At 45.0% G+C, this 19678-nt stretch overlaps 1 protein-coding gene across 4 annotated transcripts in view; it reads left to right on the forward strand.

Moving 5' to 3' along the window:
- The window catches only part of VPS13D (vacuolar protein sorting 13 homolog D), a 102003-nt gene extending 83163 nt beyond the window's left edge, over nucleotides 1-18840 (forward strand). For all 4 annotated transcript variants that reach the window (XM_084220363.1, XM_084220366.1, XM_084220365.1 and 1 more), the window contains 3 exons: nucleotides 12787-12918; nucleotides 17086-17326; nucleotides 17961-18840. In XM_084220363.1, the coding sequence (XP_084076489.1) occupies nucleotides 12787-12918; nucleotides 17086-17326; nucleotides 17961-18092 (505 nt within the window). In that variant the 3' untranslated portion in view covers nucleotides 18093-18840. The remainder of the gene's footprint in view (nucleotides 1-12786; nucleotides 12919-17085; nucleotides 17327-17960) is intronic.
- The last annotated feature ends 838 nt before the right edge of the window (nucleotides 18841-19678 follow it).

Consider the following 19678-nt stretch of genomic DNA (forward strand, 5'->3'; position numbering starts at 1 on the left):
TTAACCATTGGATCAGGTTTGAGTGGGATGAAGAATTTTAATTGAGGCTGTTGGCTTTCCTAAAAGACGTAGTCTAATTCCAGCAAATCCATTTCATCAAATTCTTGAATGGAATGGAACAGTCTGCAGCATGTGTTCCTGTGATCAGGCTACATGGACATGAGTATTTTTTGTCTTCAAATGTGTTGATTTGTGTTGGAACTCCTGCAGCTGGCACATGCCATGTGTTGGGAACATGGAGCCAGACCAGCATGGCTGAGGCGCAGGTGAAGGCTTTGGACCTTAAAGGGGTAGTTTCAGAGCTGATTGGTTTAAAGGGCAAGAAGATTTTTTTTTAATCTGACTTTAGGCTGGACTTTTCAAAGGCTAATCTTATAAACTTATTATTTAATCATAAAGATGCCCTACTACTTCTAAATTTAATGCAGAAGAAAACATAAAGCAGTTGGTGGAAGTACAGCATACATCTAATTTATAAACAGTTAATGCCTGTGATTCGATACCTTTATTGAGAGGGTTTTATGTGTTCCAAGTACTCCAGTGTCACATACAACAGTTCTGATTATTTCCATATTTTTCATATACTGCCAAAAGTTTTAAAGCCCAGTTCAAAACAGGAAAGCTGTTATGTCTCTGGATATGCTTGGAGAGCTCTTGCCTAGAAACGTGTTTTACGTCCTGATGCAGCACAAGTAAAGAACATTTATATTTAGATGTGTGTCTAACCTAACAAGTGGTGCAGGAAAGTGCCTTTATGGCTTTCTCTCAGGCTTCTACCAGATCAGTGCAAGTTTAAGATTATTCTTGGACTGTTGCTGCAAGAGTTTGTGTTCTTTTCTGAGCCACAATGTGAAAATTAGAAGTAGACAACTCTGTGACCTCCTCAATTCTGATGAATTCTGTCCATGAACTAGACTGTTATTAGTTTGAGACTGGAAGGCCATTAATGGTCAGAGAAAATTGTTATGCAAAATATTTGATTATTTTAAATGTACTTCATGTGGAAAGCAGCAACCTGAGCTAGTTGTTCCTTTGCTCATCACTTGGCGTTGTGCAGTGAGATTGCAAAGTTTGATGCAATGTCAAAAGCAGATGATTATAACTCAGGTTTTTTTTTTGCCTTTTTGCATCCATCTCTATGTTAGCTGTAATTTGCATTGTGAGCTCAAAAGCAGTGTGGTTGAGAGCAAGAATATCAGTGACACTGAGCAGAAATAGGAAAGGAGTACCTAATTGTATGGAGACCAACTCGGCCAACATACTGCCATGAGGTTCTCAGGTTTAACAGGTCAATATTGTTTGAACCCTTCCACTTCTGTATGTGCTCCAGACTTGGTCCTGACCTTGGACTTGATCTAGATCTGACTGTACAAGTCTTTACAATAATGTCAGTCATGTATGGGCCCTTGTGGTCAAGGGGATGTTGCTATTATCCTGGTAAGCCCTTCCTAAGATTTTCCTAGAAGCCAGAGAGAAAACGTATTTATCAGTCTAATCAATAAGTTACTTGAGCAGTGTGATTTCCTTCATATCCTTCCTTCTTTTTCCCAGTGGGATAACAGGTCTGCATGATAATCTGTTTTCTTGGAGTAGATTTCTCCATTCCTCTCCCTGTTGCACAGCTCTAGCCATGGGCTTTTCCTCATTGTCAGCCCAACCTCCTGTGCTCAGTCCCTGGATGTTGTGGTTTACATTCTTCTTCCATTAGTGCCATGTTGTTCCATGTGCCATGATGTTACAAGTAAGGGCAGGTGCATTTCCATCCCTGGTGGAAGGGGCTGCATCCAGTGAGCCATGCCCAGCTCCTGTTATGCTGCTGCCTGGGCTGGGTTCAGTGCAGAAATCTGGGTTCAGATTCAGCTTGATGTTACTGTGTGCAGTAAGGGGTCTGGGAAAGGTGCAGGTGAATGAGGGAAGTGCATTGTGTGGCATGAGTCTGGTCAGGTGTGGAAGGAGAGCTGGCTGAAAACAGACACTGTGGGTACAGAACTTGCTCCCTTTCCAGTGCTGGAGGCCATGGGAAAGTTTCTTGGGGCACACAGACATTTGTACGAGGTGACTAATATTTTCCAATTCACTTAAGTCCAGGACACTGTAACGTTGGCCTGGCACAGTCCATCAGAATTAGAAGCAATTATGAACTTCCTTCTGCAAAGAGCAGATAAAGTGTTTGTTGGATTTACTACAGATTTATTCTACTACTTAAATTTTGTGTGACATGAAATATTTGCTGCACAAAGTGGAATTCTTATTCTGTGTGCCCACTTCACAGTATTTAGCTGTTAACTCAAATGCAGCTAGACAGGGAGAAAGTTTTATGTCTTCTGGAAATCTTTGTATTTCTAGAGCCTGCATGTTCTGTCTAATTATCTTCTATTTCATACAGAGCTCTAGGACACAAAGGCCAAAAAGTTAAAGGAACACTTCTTACTGTTTTGTGTGTTTCCTGTTTTCTGGCATTACTGTGATTTTTAGATCACAGCATCTCTGCTAAAGGATACTGCTGTCTTGGTGTATTCTGTCTAACACTTGCCTTGGGTGGAAACAGTTCCAGAGAGCTGCAGATTTAATTAGTCTGCATTGGTGCCTCCTAGATTAGAATTGGAGAGTCTTTGAAAAAGAAAAAAACTCTATTCATGCATGACCATCAACAGAACCGACTAAAAGTCATCGAAGATTTGACCATAAAGTATTTGCAGTTCCAGTTCACAGATCTGCCTGCTCAGAATGAGGTGAGATAAGCTGGGAGCATCTGCCCAGCAGGAAGGAACAAAGGCTTCATTGAGGCCAGCCGTGTCTGCTGAGGGTACCAGGACAGCCCTGCTGGCTGTGGCCAGTGTCAGGCTCAGGCCCCAGCACTGACAAACATCTCATGCACATTCTGTGAGTTTGCATCATGTCTTCTGGCCCTTTTTTCTAGGATTTTCGTTTCATAAAAATAGCAGGAAAGTGTGGGGGTCCCAGCTGTGGGTTCCTCTGGTCTGGACTGAAGGCACTGCAGACAGCAGTTCATGTTCACACTCAGGTGTTTATTATTTCTTATCAGTGAAACAGTCTCACTGCTGTGAGTTCTGCAGCTTTTCATTACAAGGCAAAGAATGGCCAACAATCTCTTGGTACAAGGGCTTTTCAGACTAAACTATCCAATTAAGAGCTGACACCCAGATTATTTTCCCTTTTACCCCAATAACTGATCCCACAGAGCTGCAGTGCAGACTTTTCTGCCCAATGACAAAATGCCACCCAAAGCCATGGAGAAGAAACCCAGGACAGCCCCCTGTGCCCTCCACCTTGCTCCCATCCACAACATCCTAAAAACCCCAAACCCTCAATTTCTCACCCAGTGATCCACCTGCACTGCTCTCTATAATCTATTTCACACTTTTGTGGATTCCAGTCTATCCTGAAGTCTGGGAAACTTTTCTCCATGGATGAGGGTCAGAGTCAGTGCTGCCCTGGGGGTCAGGGCACCCCAGAGCAGGCACAGAAATATTCCTGTGTCCTGGGTTTCCATAGGAAAGATGAAACTGGTGTAGTGCAATAGGAGTGTAGGGTTTGTTTATGTACTTATTTTTAAGGCAGAAATGGCAGGAGCTGCTCACCAGGGCAGTGGCTGTGTGTCCTGCTGGCCTGGGACAGCTGTGCTGGTGCCACAGGGGTGAAGTCTGGTACAGCAGGTCTGGGGTGGCTTCTTGGCAATATCTGAACAGTGATGAAGGTAAACATGGATATTTTGCATCCTGAAGAATGAGTCCACAGGCACCTTCTACCTCTGAACAACCACTGAGAGTCCTTGGGGTTTTCTGTGTGTGTATTTGTTTCTCTTGTGCAGATTTGGAACAGGCTTTCCATTTGCCTTCACTCTTGGTGCTTTTGCCTTGAGATCACACTCGAGGTTTCTTAAATCCTTAATTTGTGATCTTGCCCTGGTTTCCGCTAGGAATGAGCTAATTTTTTTTTTTTTTTTGGTAGCTATTACAGGGCTGTGTTTTGGATTTGGAACGAAAATGGTGTCAGGAGTGGGATCAAATGTGCCCTTTATTTGCAACAGGAATAAAGCAGAGTGTCTGAGCATAACCAGTGGTGGATTTTTTTCATCCTCAGACCAAGTATAAAGATGTGGGAAATGCCCATTTTAGACAAAATAAAAATCTTCTCTCCATACTGCATGTCCAGTAATTTTGTGTCCTATTAGAATTTCTTGTTACATCATAAATATCAGGTTCTCTGAGGCTACTCCATGTTTAAAGTGGTGGAAATACTAAAACTGTGTGGCTATTTGCACTGATGGGTTCTATTTTCAAACAAAGAGATCCAGCACAGCTTTAACACTAATACCACTTTTTAAGCAGTGTTTTAGGACAGCTTAGTCAAGGTTCAGATTTATGCAGCTCTGGAAACCCAGGGCACAGGAATATTTCTGTGTCTGCTCTGGGGTGCCCTGACCCCCAGGGCAGCACTGACTCTGACCCTCATCCATGGAGAAAGTTTCCCAGACTTCAGCATAGACTGGAATCCACAAAAGTGTGAAATAGATTCTAGAGAGCAGTGCAGGTGGATCACTGGGTGAGAAATTGAGGGTTTGGGATTTTTAGGATGTTGTGGATGGGAGCAAGGTGGAGGGCACAGGGGGTTGTCCTGGGTTTCTTCTTCATGCTTCTTCTTCCTCCTTCTCCATGGGTTTGGGTGGTATTTTGTAATTGGGCAGAAAAGTCCTCATTGCAAGCTCTTTGGGATCAGTTATTGGGTTAAAAGGGAAAATAATCTAAGTGTCAGTTCTTAATTAAAAAGTTTAGTCTTAAAAAACCTTGTACCAAGAAACTATTAGCCATTTTGTGCCTTGTAATGAAAAGCTGCCAAACTCACAATTATGAGACTGTTTTACTAATAAAAAATACTAAACCCTTGAGTTTGAACACAAACTACTGTCTCCAGTGCCTTCAATCCAAACCCAAAAAACCCAGCTGGGACCCCCACATGTAGCAATTACAGGCTTGCCTGAAAGCAGGGGAGCTGGAGGTGCTGCTCAGGTGCAGAAGGGCTGGTTACCTGTCAGCAGACAGACAGACAGACAGACAGACTTTCCCCTTTGTCATTACCATCAGGTTTTGTGTTCAGTCCCAGGCCGGAGCGGTAGATGGGAGCCCAGGGCCTGCTGGGATGGGGTTTTACACTTGTGCTGTCCTTTTGCCCTTCCCCTGAACTCTTTTCATTTCAGTCATGAGCAAACAGTCAGTGCCTGAACTAACAACCCCGCAATCCTCCAAAGCACGCTCCTTACAGTACCAAACAAAGGGAGGCCCGCGTGGGCCGGCCCAGGCCAAGGAATGCAGCTTCGGGGTTCTGCTCCATAAATTTAACCAGCACGACAAAAAGGAGATAATGTGAGCCTTCGTGATGATCTGAAAGGGGGAGGTTTGTGTCCCATTGATTGCGGTCTGGCCCAGCGCCAGCCCCGAGCCTGACCGACAGTTGAACCATATCGTTAAGGCGTGTAATACAGCTCGAGTCTTGTACAGCAGCCAATGAGTACATATCCAGAGGGCAAAAGTTTATAAAGAGTCGAGGCTGTCCTGTTTAACCCTCTCACACTGCCTGTAATATACACTGCTGCCATTCACAAATAGGCACTTTGCTATTAAAATGTAAACCTTCAACTTTCCGTACTCGTGGAAAATGTACATGTGTGTCTGATTTCTAATGTGCAGCAGATTTATAAAGTGATCGTGGAAAAATATGTAAAACTGATCTTTTTTTTTTTTTTTAAAATCCAACCCACTTTTATTTCAGCACTACTTCATCCATAGTTACTTTTTTTGTTCAGAGATGTCTTCTGGGTTGTTCTGCAAACTCTTTCATACAGATGGAGCTATTTATTGCCTTGATGTCACCTCATTTAGCATGTGGCTGGTATTTTTATAGATAATTTTTTCACCTAATGTTGCTGTTAACATGTGGAATGCTCTTTATCAGTTTTGTAAGTACAGCCAGTTGATCTGAATTTTCTTGCAACTGCAAACTTTAAAAATCAAAACAAACCTCGTGAGTAGCTTTTTGTTGGGTGAGGTTTGTGCTAGAGCACTTTGCTGTGCCTGTTGCAGCCCTAGTTGTAGTGACTGAGAAATATAAAAGGAGGGTTGGAAAGAGAAGCAGTGTCCAGTCATTAGAGTTGATTGACACAGTCCTTCATGCACAGCCAGAGTCACTGTCCTGATGCTGGGCAGGGCCCCTGGTTTGTTTTTTTTTTTTCCCCAAGTAGATTTCCTTTCCCAGAAAGGCAGGAATACAATGTGGAAGCATTTTTGTTAGAGTGGAGTATTTTACACTTGAAGTGACCTTGTTTGTATTTGCTACAACTGCATATTTCTTGATGGGACCATTATAAACATGACTCCCCACCCCTGGCAGTGTCCAAGGCCAGCTTGGACTGGACTTGGAGCACCCTGGGACGGTGGAAGGTGTCCCTGCCCATGGCAGGGGATGGAACAGGATGAGCTTTAAGGGCCCTTTCAGCCTAAATCAGTCTGAGATTCCGTGGGCACAGACTAAGAGCAATGCTCCATCTGCTATAGGCCCTGCCTGGCAGCAGACAGTATTTAATATTTTAAACCCTCACCCAGTGCCCTGAGGCTGAGCAGTGTTCTGGTCCTGGGCACTTTGGTTTCACTAAGGCATGCTCAGCTCCTGTTCTCAGACAGGTGTTTGCAGGAAATCCCTGCTGGGAACCATATTTTACATCGAGTCAGGAGGTGAATGGGAGCATTTTTCAACACATTGGTTTGACAGGAAACCTTTAGGGTGACAGCTGCTTTCATCCCTGTAATCAGTACAGGAGGAGTCTGGGGGAAATTGGAAGCTGGGATGGCAGTGTTATGTTTTGTCAACTTCTCAAGCTTGATGTTACCAAAGTGCTTGAGAAAGTGTGAGTTTTGCTGCACAGCTGTTACAGGCACAGGTGGGGCAAGTGCCAGGAGTCAATGCCCAGGGTGCAGCTGGTGTCAGTGCTTTGTCTATAGTGCAAGCTCATACACCTTGTCCAGATGCTGGATTTGTAATATGGATGTCATAATTAAGTTGTGCCTTAATTAATCTCTTCTCAAATCCTTTTGAACTTGGAGCCTGATGAGGTTGTGTACAATTGCAAACCCAGGGAATAATTTTAAATTTTGTTTTTATCTGGTGTAGAAAAGAAAAGGCAAGGGGGGGAGAAGAGCTCTATCTCCAAGAAACTGGCAGGAACAACTTCCATGATAAACAGTCGCTCCTTGAGCATGCTGTACTCTCCTAAAGGCACGTCGGGTCAGCTAAAGGTCTGCAGCATCTGAGCTAGGAGATCCCTCCAAAGAGGAGGGATTTAACTGTAAGTGGGAGGTTTTAACCCTAGGCACCATTTATTTGCATGTTTCTGCCTGAAACTAGCATTTTGGGAACACGTTTAACAAGCACAATATATTCCGTGCGTTTGCTGGAATAAACGGTGCATATGAGCTTCCTCAGATGTGCAGTCAGCAGGGAGCTGTCTGGCCTGTGATTTTACACATTCTTGCATCTAACTGAGATGTTCTGATGCCAAATCCAGCACTCAACTGACTGCACCATGTGTGCATTTTAACACACCTTACCAGCATCTGTGCTGGGACCAGCCAGTGAATCCTGCTGGGTACCTGCTGCCGATTCCCCGACTGCTGGGACCCCGGCTGGGCCCTCCCTGTCATGGGAGACCCTCCTGGAGCAGTCTTGTGTCAGGAAAGAGAGACCCACAGGATTCTTTGGGTTTTCAGGTTCTTGTTTATTGTTATCTTATCCAAAGTTTTGCACACTGTCCACAGCAGGCTCAGCGCACTGGGAAAGCAACTCAGAAATGGCCAACAATCTCTTGGTACAAGGGCTTTTCAGACTAAACTATCCAATTAAGAGCTGACACCCAGATTATTTTCCCTTTTAACCCAATCACTGATCCCACAGAGCTGCAGTGCAGACTTTTCTGCCCAGTTACAAAATGCCCCCAAACCCATGGAGAAGGAGGAAGAAGAAGCATGAAGAAGAAACCCAGGACAGAACCCTGTGCCCTCCACCTTGCTCCCATCCACAACACACTAAAAATCTACTTCACACTTTTGTGGATTCCAGTCTATCTTGATGTTTAGGAAACTCTCTCCGTGAATGAGGGTGAAAGTCAGTGCTGCCCTGGGGGTCAGGGCACCCCAGAGCAGACACAGAAATATTCCCAGTGTCCTGGGCTTCCACATCATCCTGTGGCAGAGCTTTGCTGGATCTCTGGGATCAGTGTCCTGCCTGTTGGGACCTGCACCCTTTAGTCCAGCACAGGATGGGAGGCAACTGCACTGACCCCTTGAAGCAGCAGTGCAATCACCAGGGAACAAGGAATCTAGATTGCCACATGTGTTCCTGAAATTAGGCCCAAGGCATTAAATGTTCTCAGGCGCTGAGAACTGGCACATCAAAAACCTGCTGTCTCTCCCCTTCTGTTCAGTAAATTCAGGGAATATTCCTGCTCATCACATGGCTTCAGCACATGAAACAAAGTTAAGTGCATCAGTGAGGAAAGAATCGTGGAAATAGTGGATTTTTAGTGCTGTGCAGAGGTGCAATGTGCACTACAGACCCCCTTACAAGTGGCACACGTGTGTTTTCATTTGTTTTCCATGTGTTCTCAAGCTATGGCTGCAGCACTGAGTTTGTCTCTGTGATGGCTGAGTTTTCAGCTCACTTTTTAAGGCATACATTGTTCAGCATTTAATTGGTTCTGGCACTCCCAAGTGTGCTTTGCACAGTGTCCTCCCATCATGTCTGTGGCACAAGCACTGTCCTCATTCTGCATTTCATGGAAATCATGTGCATGGTCTGGAACTCAAACAAGTGTACCAGGTATTTTAGCTGTGTATTTTATGGTGGAAGATAAAGGTTATTCCTCCTTTCATTTACCAGATCATGTCACTTTTAATGTCTGAAATGCACTGAAGCCTCCTCAGACAAAGCACTCCCTGTATTTAGGAAGCAGACTTTTTTCAGAGGCAGTAATAGTTTGATTTTATTATTTCTTGAAAATACCAGCAGCTTTTGAATTGTGTCTTACATTACCTGCCATTTTCCTTTGTTTGAATTAAGATTGTTTTATAATTATTTCAAGGGGATAAAAATTGTTACCAGGCTGAAAGTCATTATGCCAAGCTACAGCCCAGAGCAGGAACTAAATTTTATGCAAACCTGAAAAAAAAGAGTTTACAATGGAAACCCTGAATTTTATCTGTACCAGAACCAGCAAATTACTGCTTAACTGGGCAGGGATAATGAGGTGCTGAGACTGGACCTTTGCTGGTGACACTTGCTGAAGTTTTGGCAGCAAGAACTGGGTCTGGCTCAAGGAAATGATTCCTGGAGAGCTTTGGGGGGAGCTCTGGGGCTGAAGGATCCTTTGGGAAGGAGCCCATGGCCAGGAACACCCTGGGGGAGCTTGGCTGGCAGGCAGGAGCTGCAGCAGGTCAAGCCTGTGAGGAGCCTGGTCCATTCAGTTCCAGGTGCCAGAATTCCATCTCCTTGCACTTAGAGCTGTTGCTTGTGCAGGGTTTGGGGTGTGCATGCTCAGGCTGGGTTTTGGAGCAGATCTGTGGTTGCCACTGCTGTTCCCTTACCCAGATGAGAAATCCCCCAGATGCACATTTGAAATGAAATCCAGTGATTACTGTGTTGGTCATGGGGTTTTGTCCATGTTGGTTTTTCTCAGAAGTTGCTACATTTCCTAAAGTTGTATCATGATGAATAATTGTTCTGGGTGTGATACTGAGGAAACTGAAAGATATAAATCTGTAAATAATTTCTAAATCATTTTAGAATAGGCATGGTTTGTTTTAGCAGAACAACATCTTTTGATATACAAGTTTGAGGCCTTCTGAACTTTATTTTTTGAATGTTTTTGTCAAAGTACTCAGGGTACACTTCAGGGAAACTTCAGGTCCAAGAGACCATCAGAGATAAGTAAGAGTTGTTGTTCTCAAAACCACACCTCTGCAGGAATCACAGATCTGATCTGTGATCTACAGAGCTGATGATCTGCAGGATTACAGACCTGATGGTGGGAACCTGGTGGGGTGAACATGGAGCGAAGGAGCAAGGACAGGTGATTCTGGAAAGCATGTGATGTCTCTTGGAGAGTTTTCCCAACCTAAGTTGGTCAATAATTATCCCCACGAATATCTGACCACTTCCTTCACAGGTTGGTGATGTGTCTGATTACAAAACTTCTGGCTTTAAACAGGCCAGCTGAATTCCAAGGATTCTGTGAACTGCTCAGCAAATGCCAAGCAGTCAATGCCATGCACTGGTTCCAGTGAGCAGAGTCAGCTGGAGTGAGAGCTCCAGTGCTCAGCTGGGAGCAGGGCAGGGCTGCAGTGTTCATCCCAACCTCCCAAGAGCCTCTCCCAGCCCTTTGTGCCTCCATCCAGCAGCACCATTCCCTGCTGTGCCGGGCAGACGTGAGGGCATTCCTGCCTTGGATTGCTTTTGTGTGCTTATTAAAAAGGAATCAGCAGATCTGCTGAGTGCCTGGCTAATGGAAGCCAGATGTGGGCACTGCTGCCCGCTCTGCTTGACAAATCTGCAGCTTTTGGGATTTCACCAGGGTTGCTTATTATTTACAGAACGTAACTTGAGACAGTAGAACAAATTTTTAGATTAAAAAAATCGAGTGGTGTGGAATGTTTTTAGCTGTGCAGACCAAACAAAGCAGTTTGCCAAGGGGTTGATAGACTAAATCCATGCAGTGGCACTGGGTTGGAGAACTGCTGGCCTTATCACCAAGAAGGGAATGATCTGTTATCACCAGGATCAGTGACTGAGGGCACAGTGAACACTGAACTTGTACTCTAAAGTGCTTCTTCCATTTTAAACCAAAACCAAAACATAAAACCTTGGCTCAGAAATTGCCAAACCTTCAGAAATCCATTGTGGTGCCCTTTGTAGCACTGGTACTTTTTCTCTGACCTGCTTTGAGCCAAACATTAGAAACCAGTGTTCCTAAAGTTACAGTGGGAAGTCTGTGGGATTAAAAGGCCCTGTTCTATCCCACTGCCATTAGGGTAGTCTTGCTTGCAGTGCTTCAGATCCCTCTTCTCAAGGAACTACAGAATATTAGAGAGGCTGGTGTGTTGAATATTACAGAATATTAGAGTGGCTGGCTCAGGGGAATGTTTGTTCATGTAAAACCCACTGCACAGTGCAGCTGCTCTGTCCCAGTTATGCAGCCTTCCAAGATGAAAAGTCTCAGCAAAACATTATTGATTGGCCACTGTTAATTAAAACCCACCTAAGGCTGCAGGCAGTAGCTCTTTGAACTTGTCAGCAGGTGCCATAGAGAGGTTTAAGACCCAACATGAGCTTCTTTGATTAGTGATCTTTTGCATTTTCCTGCTTTTGGAAGTTGGAAAGTAGGACGAGCAGCAAGGTGTGAATTATACTGGTTGGAATTCTTTAATTTCTCTGGAACTTTTGTCTCAACATTTTGCACTTTTGTTTGTTGCTTTGTGAGACTCTAATAGTTAAAAGCAGGCATGTGTTGTTCACCTCTTGTGTAGTTTTAGAAGGACAAGAATGCTGTACCTGGTGCAGGTGAATCCTGTGTGTATCCAAGGAATTTAAGGGGCAGGAGAGGTGACTTGCTCCAGAGCCACAGAACATTAATAGCACAGCTCTAACCACTGCATTAAGAGTTGTCAAAAACTTGAAGGAAAACAAGTTTTAAAAGGGTGTCCAAGCTTCAGGTGTGGGTCAGGGTTGCTGAGGGGGAAAGGTGACAAGGAAATGAGGTTCCAGAGAAAACATCTGCAGAGCATGGACCCCAGTGGGTGAGTGCTCTCTCCTGGTGGTGGGCAGCTTGGAAAGCAAAGGTAATGCTCCATGGCACCCTCCTCCTGTCCCTGGATCAGAGCTGGAGTTCCTTGTGCAGGGTTTTACAGAGAGTCAGGATGGGAAGGGAGAGCACTAATCCAAAATGGTGCATTTGGCTGGGAAATCTGTAACAGCAGTAGCCTGGAAGAGCTGTGAAATACCATGGAGCAGCCCCAAAGTGATGCTGCTGGGAAGGGACAGGGAATGAAGCTGGGCTCAGCAGCCTGTAACACAACTCCTCAGGGGCAGGGCGTTCCAGGAGCTTGAAGGAATTCAGAGTATTATTTTTTAACAAAATTCTGCTAAGGGAGGAACCGAGCCTGCAATTTTGCAGTGCTGTGGCCAATATCAACCTCTGATGGCTGTCAGCCCACAAGTGTGTGTCCTTCTTATTGTCATTTTTAATAGACACACAGAAGGGTAAAGTATGTTAAACCCTGCTATGGGGACCCTAATTAAGGAGGATTTTACTTCTGTCATGTTCCTCTTTCCATAACCATGGAGTTTGCAGTCTCCTGCCACTGTCCACTGGTGAGAGCTCTCTCTAGGTTTTTGCACTCTTTCTTTAGAGCAGTGAGAAAGAAATGGTCAAATCAGTAAAACTGCTGATAAATACATCCCAAAACCTTCCAAGAGTATACACTGCTTAGGTCACTTCTTCCTACTAATTTAGCTACTTCATTGTGGACAAAGTTCTTCTATTTTTATTATTGTGTGGTTCTGTGTCTCAGAGAAATGTGTGAGTAGACACCACATCTTCCAGATCCAAGTGTTTGTGAAGACCTGGGATTTTTGAAGGCTTTGTGTTTCAAAAAGTGTGCAGGCAGGTGTCAGTGGAAGGAAAGGCTGCAGCAGGTGATCTCTGTGTGTCCCTTGCTGCAGGACCAAGGCGGAGCGCGTGCGGAAACCCCGGTGCTGCAGGGGACCCCAGGGACTCCTGCCCCGCTACCTGGAGAGCCAAGCAGAGGGACAGGAGCAGCTCTTCAAACTGACAGACAACATCCAGGATGAGTTGTGAGTACACAGCCACTTCCACAGCTGCTCTGAGTGCTTCTGTTCTGTTTGCTGCCATCGTGTTTGAGTACACAGCCACTTCCGTAGCTGCTCTGAGCACTTCTGTTCTTTTGCTGCCATCGTGTCTTCATGTCTAAAACTGCTTCACACACAGACACATGTTCAGTTCTGGGCCCTCACCACTGCAAGGACATTGAGGGGCTGGAGTGTGTCCAGGGAAGGGAATGGAGCTGGGGAGTATTGCTGGCCAGGGGCTGTGCACAAATCACCAACGGGACAGGACTGCTGGGAACGTGCCTTGAGCTGTTGTGTGTTCCAGCATGAGTCTCATGACATGGTTGTGACAGTGGGAAGATGCCATCAGCTCACATCCCAGGCAGCAGACCAAGAACTTAATGTTACAACTCACTTTAAAAGTTTTTTGCCCAATCACCCAAAGCAGAAGCACATTGACAGTGGTTCTGTCCAACCACTATAAGCATCATACCTTTGGTTAAAACAATGCTTGCTTATTTCAAATACAATACCTGCTTGTAAACCTTAAAACACAATGCACAGAGCTCCATTATTAAGCTTCAAACTTTCTAATATCTGGCTAGATAAACTTTTCTGCAGCTTAGAGAGTTATTCTAGACAAGCCTTAATGCACAGACCATTGTTCTATTTGTCCTTGCTTTTCTACTTTTTAAATAATTTTTCTGCTGACCTACTTCATGGCTACTGCTTAGCTCTAATCACAGTTCTGCTGTCTCTGAGGTCTGCCTTCTGCAGCTTTCCCAAAACCCTCTGATTTTGTGGATTCCCACAGGGAGGGGTCTGGAGCACTGGGTGGGGGAGCTCAGCCTGGAGGAAAGGAGGCTCATGGGGAACCTTCTGGCTCTCCACAGCTCCCTGACAGAAGGGTGCAGCCAGTCCACAGAACAGGGAACAGGAACAAGGGACAGGATGAGAGGAAATGGCCTGAAGGTGCACCAGGGCAGGTTCAGGTTGGATACTGGGGTAAATTTATCCATGGAAAGTCACAAAGCCCTGGCACAGCTCCCCAGGACAGTGGTGCAGTCGCCATCCTGGGAAGGATTTAACAGCCATGTGGATGTGGCACTTGGGGACATGGGTTAGTGTTGGCCTGGGCAGTGGTGGGGGAATGGTTGGATTTGGTGGTCTCAGAGGGCTCTTCCAACCCAAATTATTCTGTGATTCTACAGGGGGAATATCAGTTTCTTGGACTGGGGTCTAAATGCAGAATTCATCACTTGCCTGATCTCCAGCATAGTTACTGATCAGCTGTGTCAGGGCAGGGTATGAGAGGCTGTGCCTGTCACCCATCAGAGCATCTGCCAAGGCAGAGGGTCAGAATTGCTGATGGTGGAGCTGGCAGAGGGAGGTACAGGTTCAGCAGGGTCACTTGGTGCCACCAGTGTCACTGGGCAGGTTCCATGTGCCACTCCAGGTTCTGCCTGGGGCAGAGATTGCAATCTGCCACTTACTTGTCACCCTGTGAGTTCACATTTGGGGCATCCTGTTTCCATCTCCTTTCAGGATCTTTGTGCCTATTCAGGATGGCTCTTATGCAGGGAGACTGGAAAGAGCAATTTGTGACCAAAAAAAATCCCTGGTGTAGCCCATAGCAGTGCAGTGGCCTTTGTCATCGAGTCACACTGTTCATTCACTGTGACTCTGGCTATTAGAAACATCATTCAGCAGGAACACTGTGTTTCTTGTCATGGAAAATAAATACAAAATTATGCCTCTGACTTTTATCCTAGTATCATAATCAGAAACACATTTGAAGACCTGATTATTTGCATATTTTCCTTCAGAGTTAAATCCATAAAAGGGGGTTTAATACCTTGCTCTACTGTTCTAACTAAATGTTTCCACATTTTTTTCCAGTTAGGCTCGCTGTTTCACTTCTGGAAAATATTGTGTAATTACTTCCTGATGTTGTTAAGAACCCCACAAATTCTCCAGAGATCTGGTTGCTTCTACTTTGTTCTACTGGATCATGTTTCATTTAATTTTTCATTTTATTAATTTGAGATATTTTTAATAGTGTAGATGTATGGGCTAAAAAAAAAAGTTGTATCTTGCAGTAATATCTGAAAAGGTTAAAAATACCAGTTTTAAGAACTTGACACTGAGAAAAAAGAAACAGCTGGCAAGGGCGAAGGTAGTGGTGCATGACTCAAACTTAGAACAAAATGTAGAGCCTGAACTACAAATTAGCTAATGTTTCTGGGCTTCTCCATTAACTCACTGACCTCTGTTTCCATTCCTCAGAACATATACATGCCACCAGTAAAAGTCTTTTAAGGAGAAGTACATGCATCATGTGCTGCTCTCAGAGAGCAAATGCAGCCCTGGTCAGTGCCCAGGTGCCCCCCCTGGACCTGGGAGCAGCATCAGTGCCCCATCTGTCCCCCAGGATGTCCTGGTGTCCCTGGTGGCATCCTGACCCAGCTTCCCTCAAACACTCATGTTTGATGTGCCTGTCCAGGGCATCAGGCTGTTCTGCAGCTGTACTGCTGCTCTGGGTTGAAATTGAGTTTTCTGTGACACTTCATAAAAAGTGTCGCTCTCCATCCTATTTAACTCATTTCAAAGGCAGAACCTTACCCTGAAGTGTTTGAACTCCAATGGAAAACTGCAGGGCAGGTGCTGATTTCTGGAACTCTTCATGTTGTCTTTCACCTGGGTTCCTCTAAGCCAAACCCCACTTTTCTCCCAGTTTGTTTTACTGAAAGGAGCACAGCTTTTTTATCCCCTCTTGGAGCTTCATCCAAGCTCAGAGCTGGGCAAAGCATCTTCCAGGCCCTTTTTAATGGGGCTGTGACCTTCTCAGCACAGGACAGTGTGGGGACAGTGTGGGCTGGACTTGGTGTGTGCACCTTGCCCAGTGTGAGGGGAGAGAGGGCAGGGACACAGCACAGAGGGAAAGGCAAGTTCAGTGCAGAGGAATGCAGAATTACTGGAGTTATCCTTTTATACCACAAAAAGAAACTATGGCCTGACCTTTTGCCATATTTTTGGCTATTAACATACCTTTTATAGCTCTGGGTTTATTTAACTACAGATCAGAGTAGCTTGTGTGTGCAGTGATATTTAACTGGTAGAGCCAAGGGTGCATTTGGAGATTTGGGAACTTTTCTGTTTACCAGGAACACTGAGTTAGTGACAGAGGTCACAGATTTCTGAGCCAGGGGAGGATTCTGCAGGATGTGAGGATAGCAGGCAGGTTTGTTTGAGCAGTGGTCAGAGGGCAGCAATTTGGAACCTGCCTGACAGCAGCAGAATCCTCCTTTACAGATGCTTGTCAACCCTGGGGGCTGTTGGCAGAGCTTTTTTACTCTATTTAGCACTGCTCTAGTGCTCTGCTCAGTTCTGATTCCACATTCAAGTTGTTGAATTTTTCATCTTTTTGAAAGCCCCACTAATGAGGTTCATTTCAGCAGTAAACCAGAAGTGGGGGAGAAGCCTTTGTGTGTTCAACTTCCATTTCACTTTTGCACCTCACATTTATTCTTTTACACACCAGGCTTTTCAGCCATCATAACTCTCAATATTCCCAACTCACTCTTCTCTCCCTCTTCCTATTTATCACTCAGCCTAATCTCCCTGGGGAAACCTGCTTGCTGCTTAACCTCTCACCCCTTGTTAAACAGCTAATTTCTCTTTTCTGCTACTGATCCTGGCAGCAGGTTCAGCTTGATTTTGGTTTTGAAGGCAGGGAGGTGTGGGGAGCAGAGAAGCACAGGAGAATTACAGGATAGCTCTTGTCATTGATGTCTGCAAACCTTTCAAGTCCCAGCTCTGGAACTGAAGTTAGTTGCAATTAGCTGCAGCATTAGGACTTGCAGTGCTCCAGAGCAAGGAAATTACTGTTCCTAAGTCCTTGTCAAAGGACATTTTTGTGTGTAGCTGTAATGCCCAAAGCTGGTGGCCAGGCAGGCAGCACCAATATTTGATTTACAGCGTGATCTTTTTATAAATAGCTGAGAGTTCCTTCATTAGCTCCATTTCTAAACAGTTCAAATTAAATACAGAGGAATTGTACATGTTGCACTGCTAAATTTTCTGATGGACTTCTGAAGGTGACAGAACAGGTGAGGACCCTGGTTCATTGCTCTTTTTAGCTCTAAGCTGATCGTGCTTCCTCCTCTGCTGCAGCTTCATCGCCGTCGAGAACATCGACAGCTACTGCGTGCTCATCTCCTCCAAGGCCGTGTACTTCCTCAAGAGTGGAGACTTCACAGACAGGGACTGCATCTTCCTGGAGGTCAGGTATGATGACCTGTACCACTGCCTGGTGTCCAAGGACCACGGGAATGTCTACATCCAGCTGACCAAGAAGGCTGTGAACACCAGCAGCGGGCTGGCCATGCCCGGCCCCTCCCAGCAGCGGCCCATGGTGAGCACTGCCCCCCTTCCCCTGGGCTCCCCACCAGCAAAGGGGTTCAGGCACTGCAAACAGCTCCTGCCCAGCCTTCAGTGGCTCCCTAAACTCCTGAGAAAGCTGAAGAAAGGCAAACACTAAAATATTCCCACAGGCTGAAAAGTAACAGGAAGAAACATGTATTTACCTGTGGAAGGCTTTTAATTTTAAACCACATAAATGCAGCTTGGGTGCTTTGCTGTCTGTTTCATCTTCTCCTACATGCAGTAGTTTTTACTGTGAGGTCTCTAATGCTGGAAGCAGTGTTTATGTTTTGTGCCATTACAGTAGTTGCTCAGGGGCTGTTTTACAGGCACAGTTAAAGCTCACCCCTGACCCAAGTCAGTCCACATTCCAAACAGAACAGCCAGATAAAAGGTGGGAGGGGAGGCAAAGGAAATAACCTCAGATATGGCACTGTGATCCTGCTCTCAGCCTTGAATATCTGTGTGTGTGCCTGGTGCTCCCTCACCCTTCTCCCTTGCTCCAACCTAAGTGCTGAGAAGGAAACTCCACTGAAATCTTTCTGTCCCTTACCTCAAATCTCAAATCTATTCTGTTTTAGCTGACAGCAGGAGCACATTAAGAAAAATCCCCTTTCTTTCTGCAGGTGAAAGTGAAATCAGAAGCTCTGGCAGTAAAGGTGTCCCAAGAAATCAACTATGCAAAGAGCCTTTATTATGAGCAGCAGCTGATGCTGAGACTTAGTGAAAATCAAGAGCAACTCGAGCTGGACTCTTGAAAATCCATTTCCTCACTGCCAGAAAGAGCTGCAAGTACCAGGCTGGAGCCAGGACTGCGTGACTAGAGAAGGAAAAAATATAATTTTAGTATTTAGAGAAAACAAAAAAGGTGGCTTTTCTTTTTTAAGCACTAGTTGTATACCAGAGGTGTAGCTGACACAGCTTTGGGTCTGGGAGAAGCCCTGTATTTTGCTAACATGTATATATGTACAAGTGTCCATGTAAATACAACTGCAGAGGGTGTTGGTATAAATATGAGTCTGTTTACTGTGTAAAGAAATTAAAGGAGCTCTACTGAGTCAATCTGCACTACCTGACAGAAGCCCTTCTCTCTCTCTGTCTTTTTTTTTTCCTTGTGAAAACTGATTTTCACAGTACAGGAATGTAGATAAACCTTTAAAAAATAAAATCAAGAATTAATTTAGCTTTTGGAGCACAGGTGTCCTGTGGTTTAGAGCTTTAACACCAGGAATAGGGTGCATTAACACTGTGACTGGGGGCACTGGTTGGTGGGCTTTTTGTTGTTTTTTTTCTCTTAACTCACTAATACAGGTAATTACAGGAGACCTGGTCTTGCACTGAAATGTCAGCCTCTTTTTTAACAAAAAAATTGTATTTTGGTAAATAATACAGGGAGGATTCAGTTTTACATTCACAGTCTGCATCTCAAAGCCTCTTTCCTGACTTGTTTTTGAAGTAGTTGAAGTGAGCAGCCTTGGAAATTGAACATTTAACTTCAGATTTGTCCTTCCCTCAGATGGAGGAAGGGTGGGGGGAGAGGAGATTACCAGCTTGTTGGACTTCGCAATATCTTGAGAAGTAAACTTCTAAATAAAAAAAAAACAACACTTTTTTTTTCTGATGTTGTACACCACATTGATATTGTCTCATTAACTGTGACCATGCTGAAGAGGGAGGAATGAGTGCTTTAAACACCTTGGAACCCTCAGTGTCACCCTGGAGGTGCAAACACAACTCTCCAGTAACTGCTGAGGAACCTGCATGTTAAAGTGGGACTTCATCATCTTTTGATTCAGTGTAAGTAGACCTTTTAAAGTAATTTGAAGGTAAAGTCCTTTCATGAAGACACTTGGGAATATTTTGATGCTGAAGGGTAGAATGAAAGCACTTCTGAGCTCTTGTAAAATTTTGGGCTGCTAAAGGTGGGGAGGGAGAACAAGGAGTAGTTCTCAGTGCTGTGCTGAGCACTCAGGGGATGGATGGAGTGTTTGGGGTGTGGAACCATCCGTGAGGAGATGATTTGCAAGCACCAGAGCAGCCACTGAACAGTGGCACCCTTCAGCTGTTTGTGTGAAAAAACCTGTCCAGCTCCAAGGTGGAGTAAAGAGCAGATGAAATAACAGCAGGGCAGGAAGGAAGAGCTGTGTCTGACTGGTAAAGAGACCCACAGCATGGAAATGACACCTTGTCCTCCTTCTCTCCTCTCCTCCCCTTTCCTTGCCTGTTTTCCCAGTGTTCCCATCCCCTTTACCCCTGTCACATCCTTCCTTTTCCCATCCTTTCCACCTTTCCTCCCCCTTTCCCTGCCCTCCCCTTTATTCCCCTTTTCTCCCCTTCCCTGTCC

Source organism: Fringilla coelebs, assembly GCF_963513975.1.
Source record: "Fringilla coelebs genome assembly, chromosome: 22".
NCBI lineage: Eukaryota > Metazoa > Chordata > Aves > Passeriformes > Fringillidae > Fringilla > Fringilla coelebs.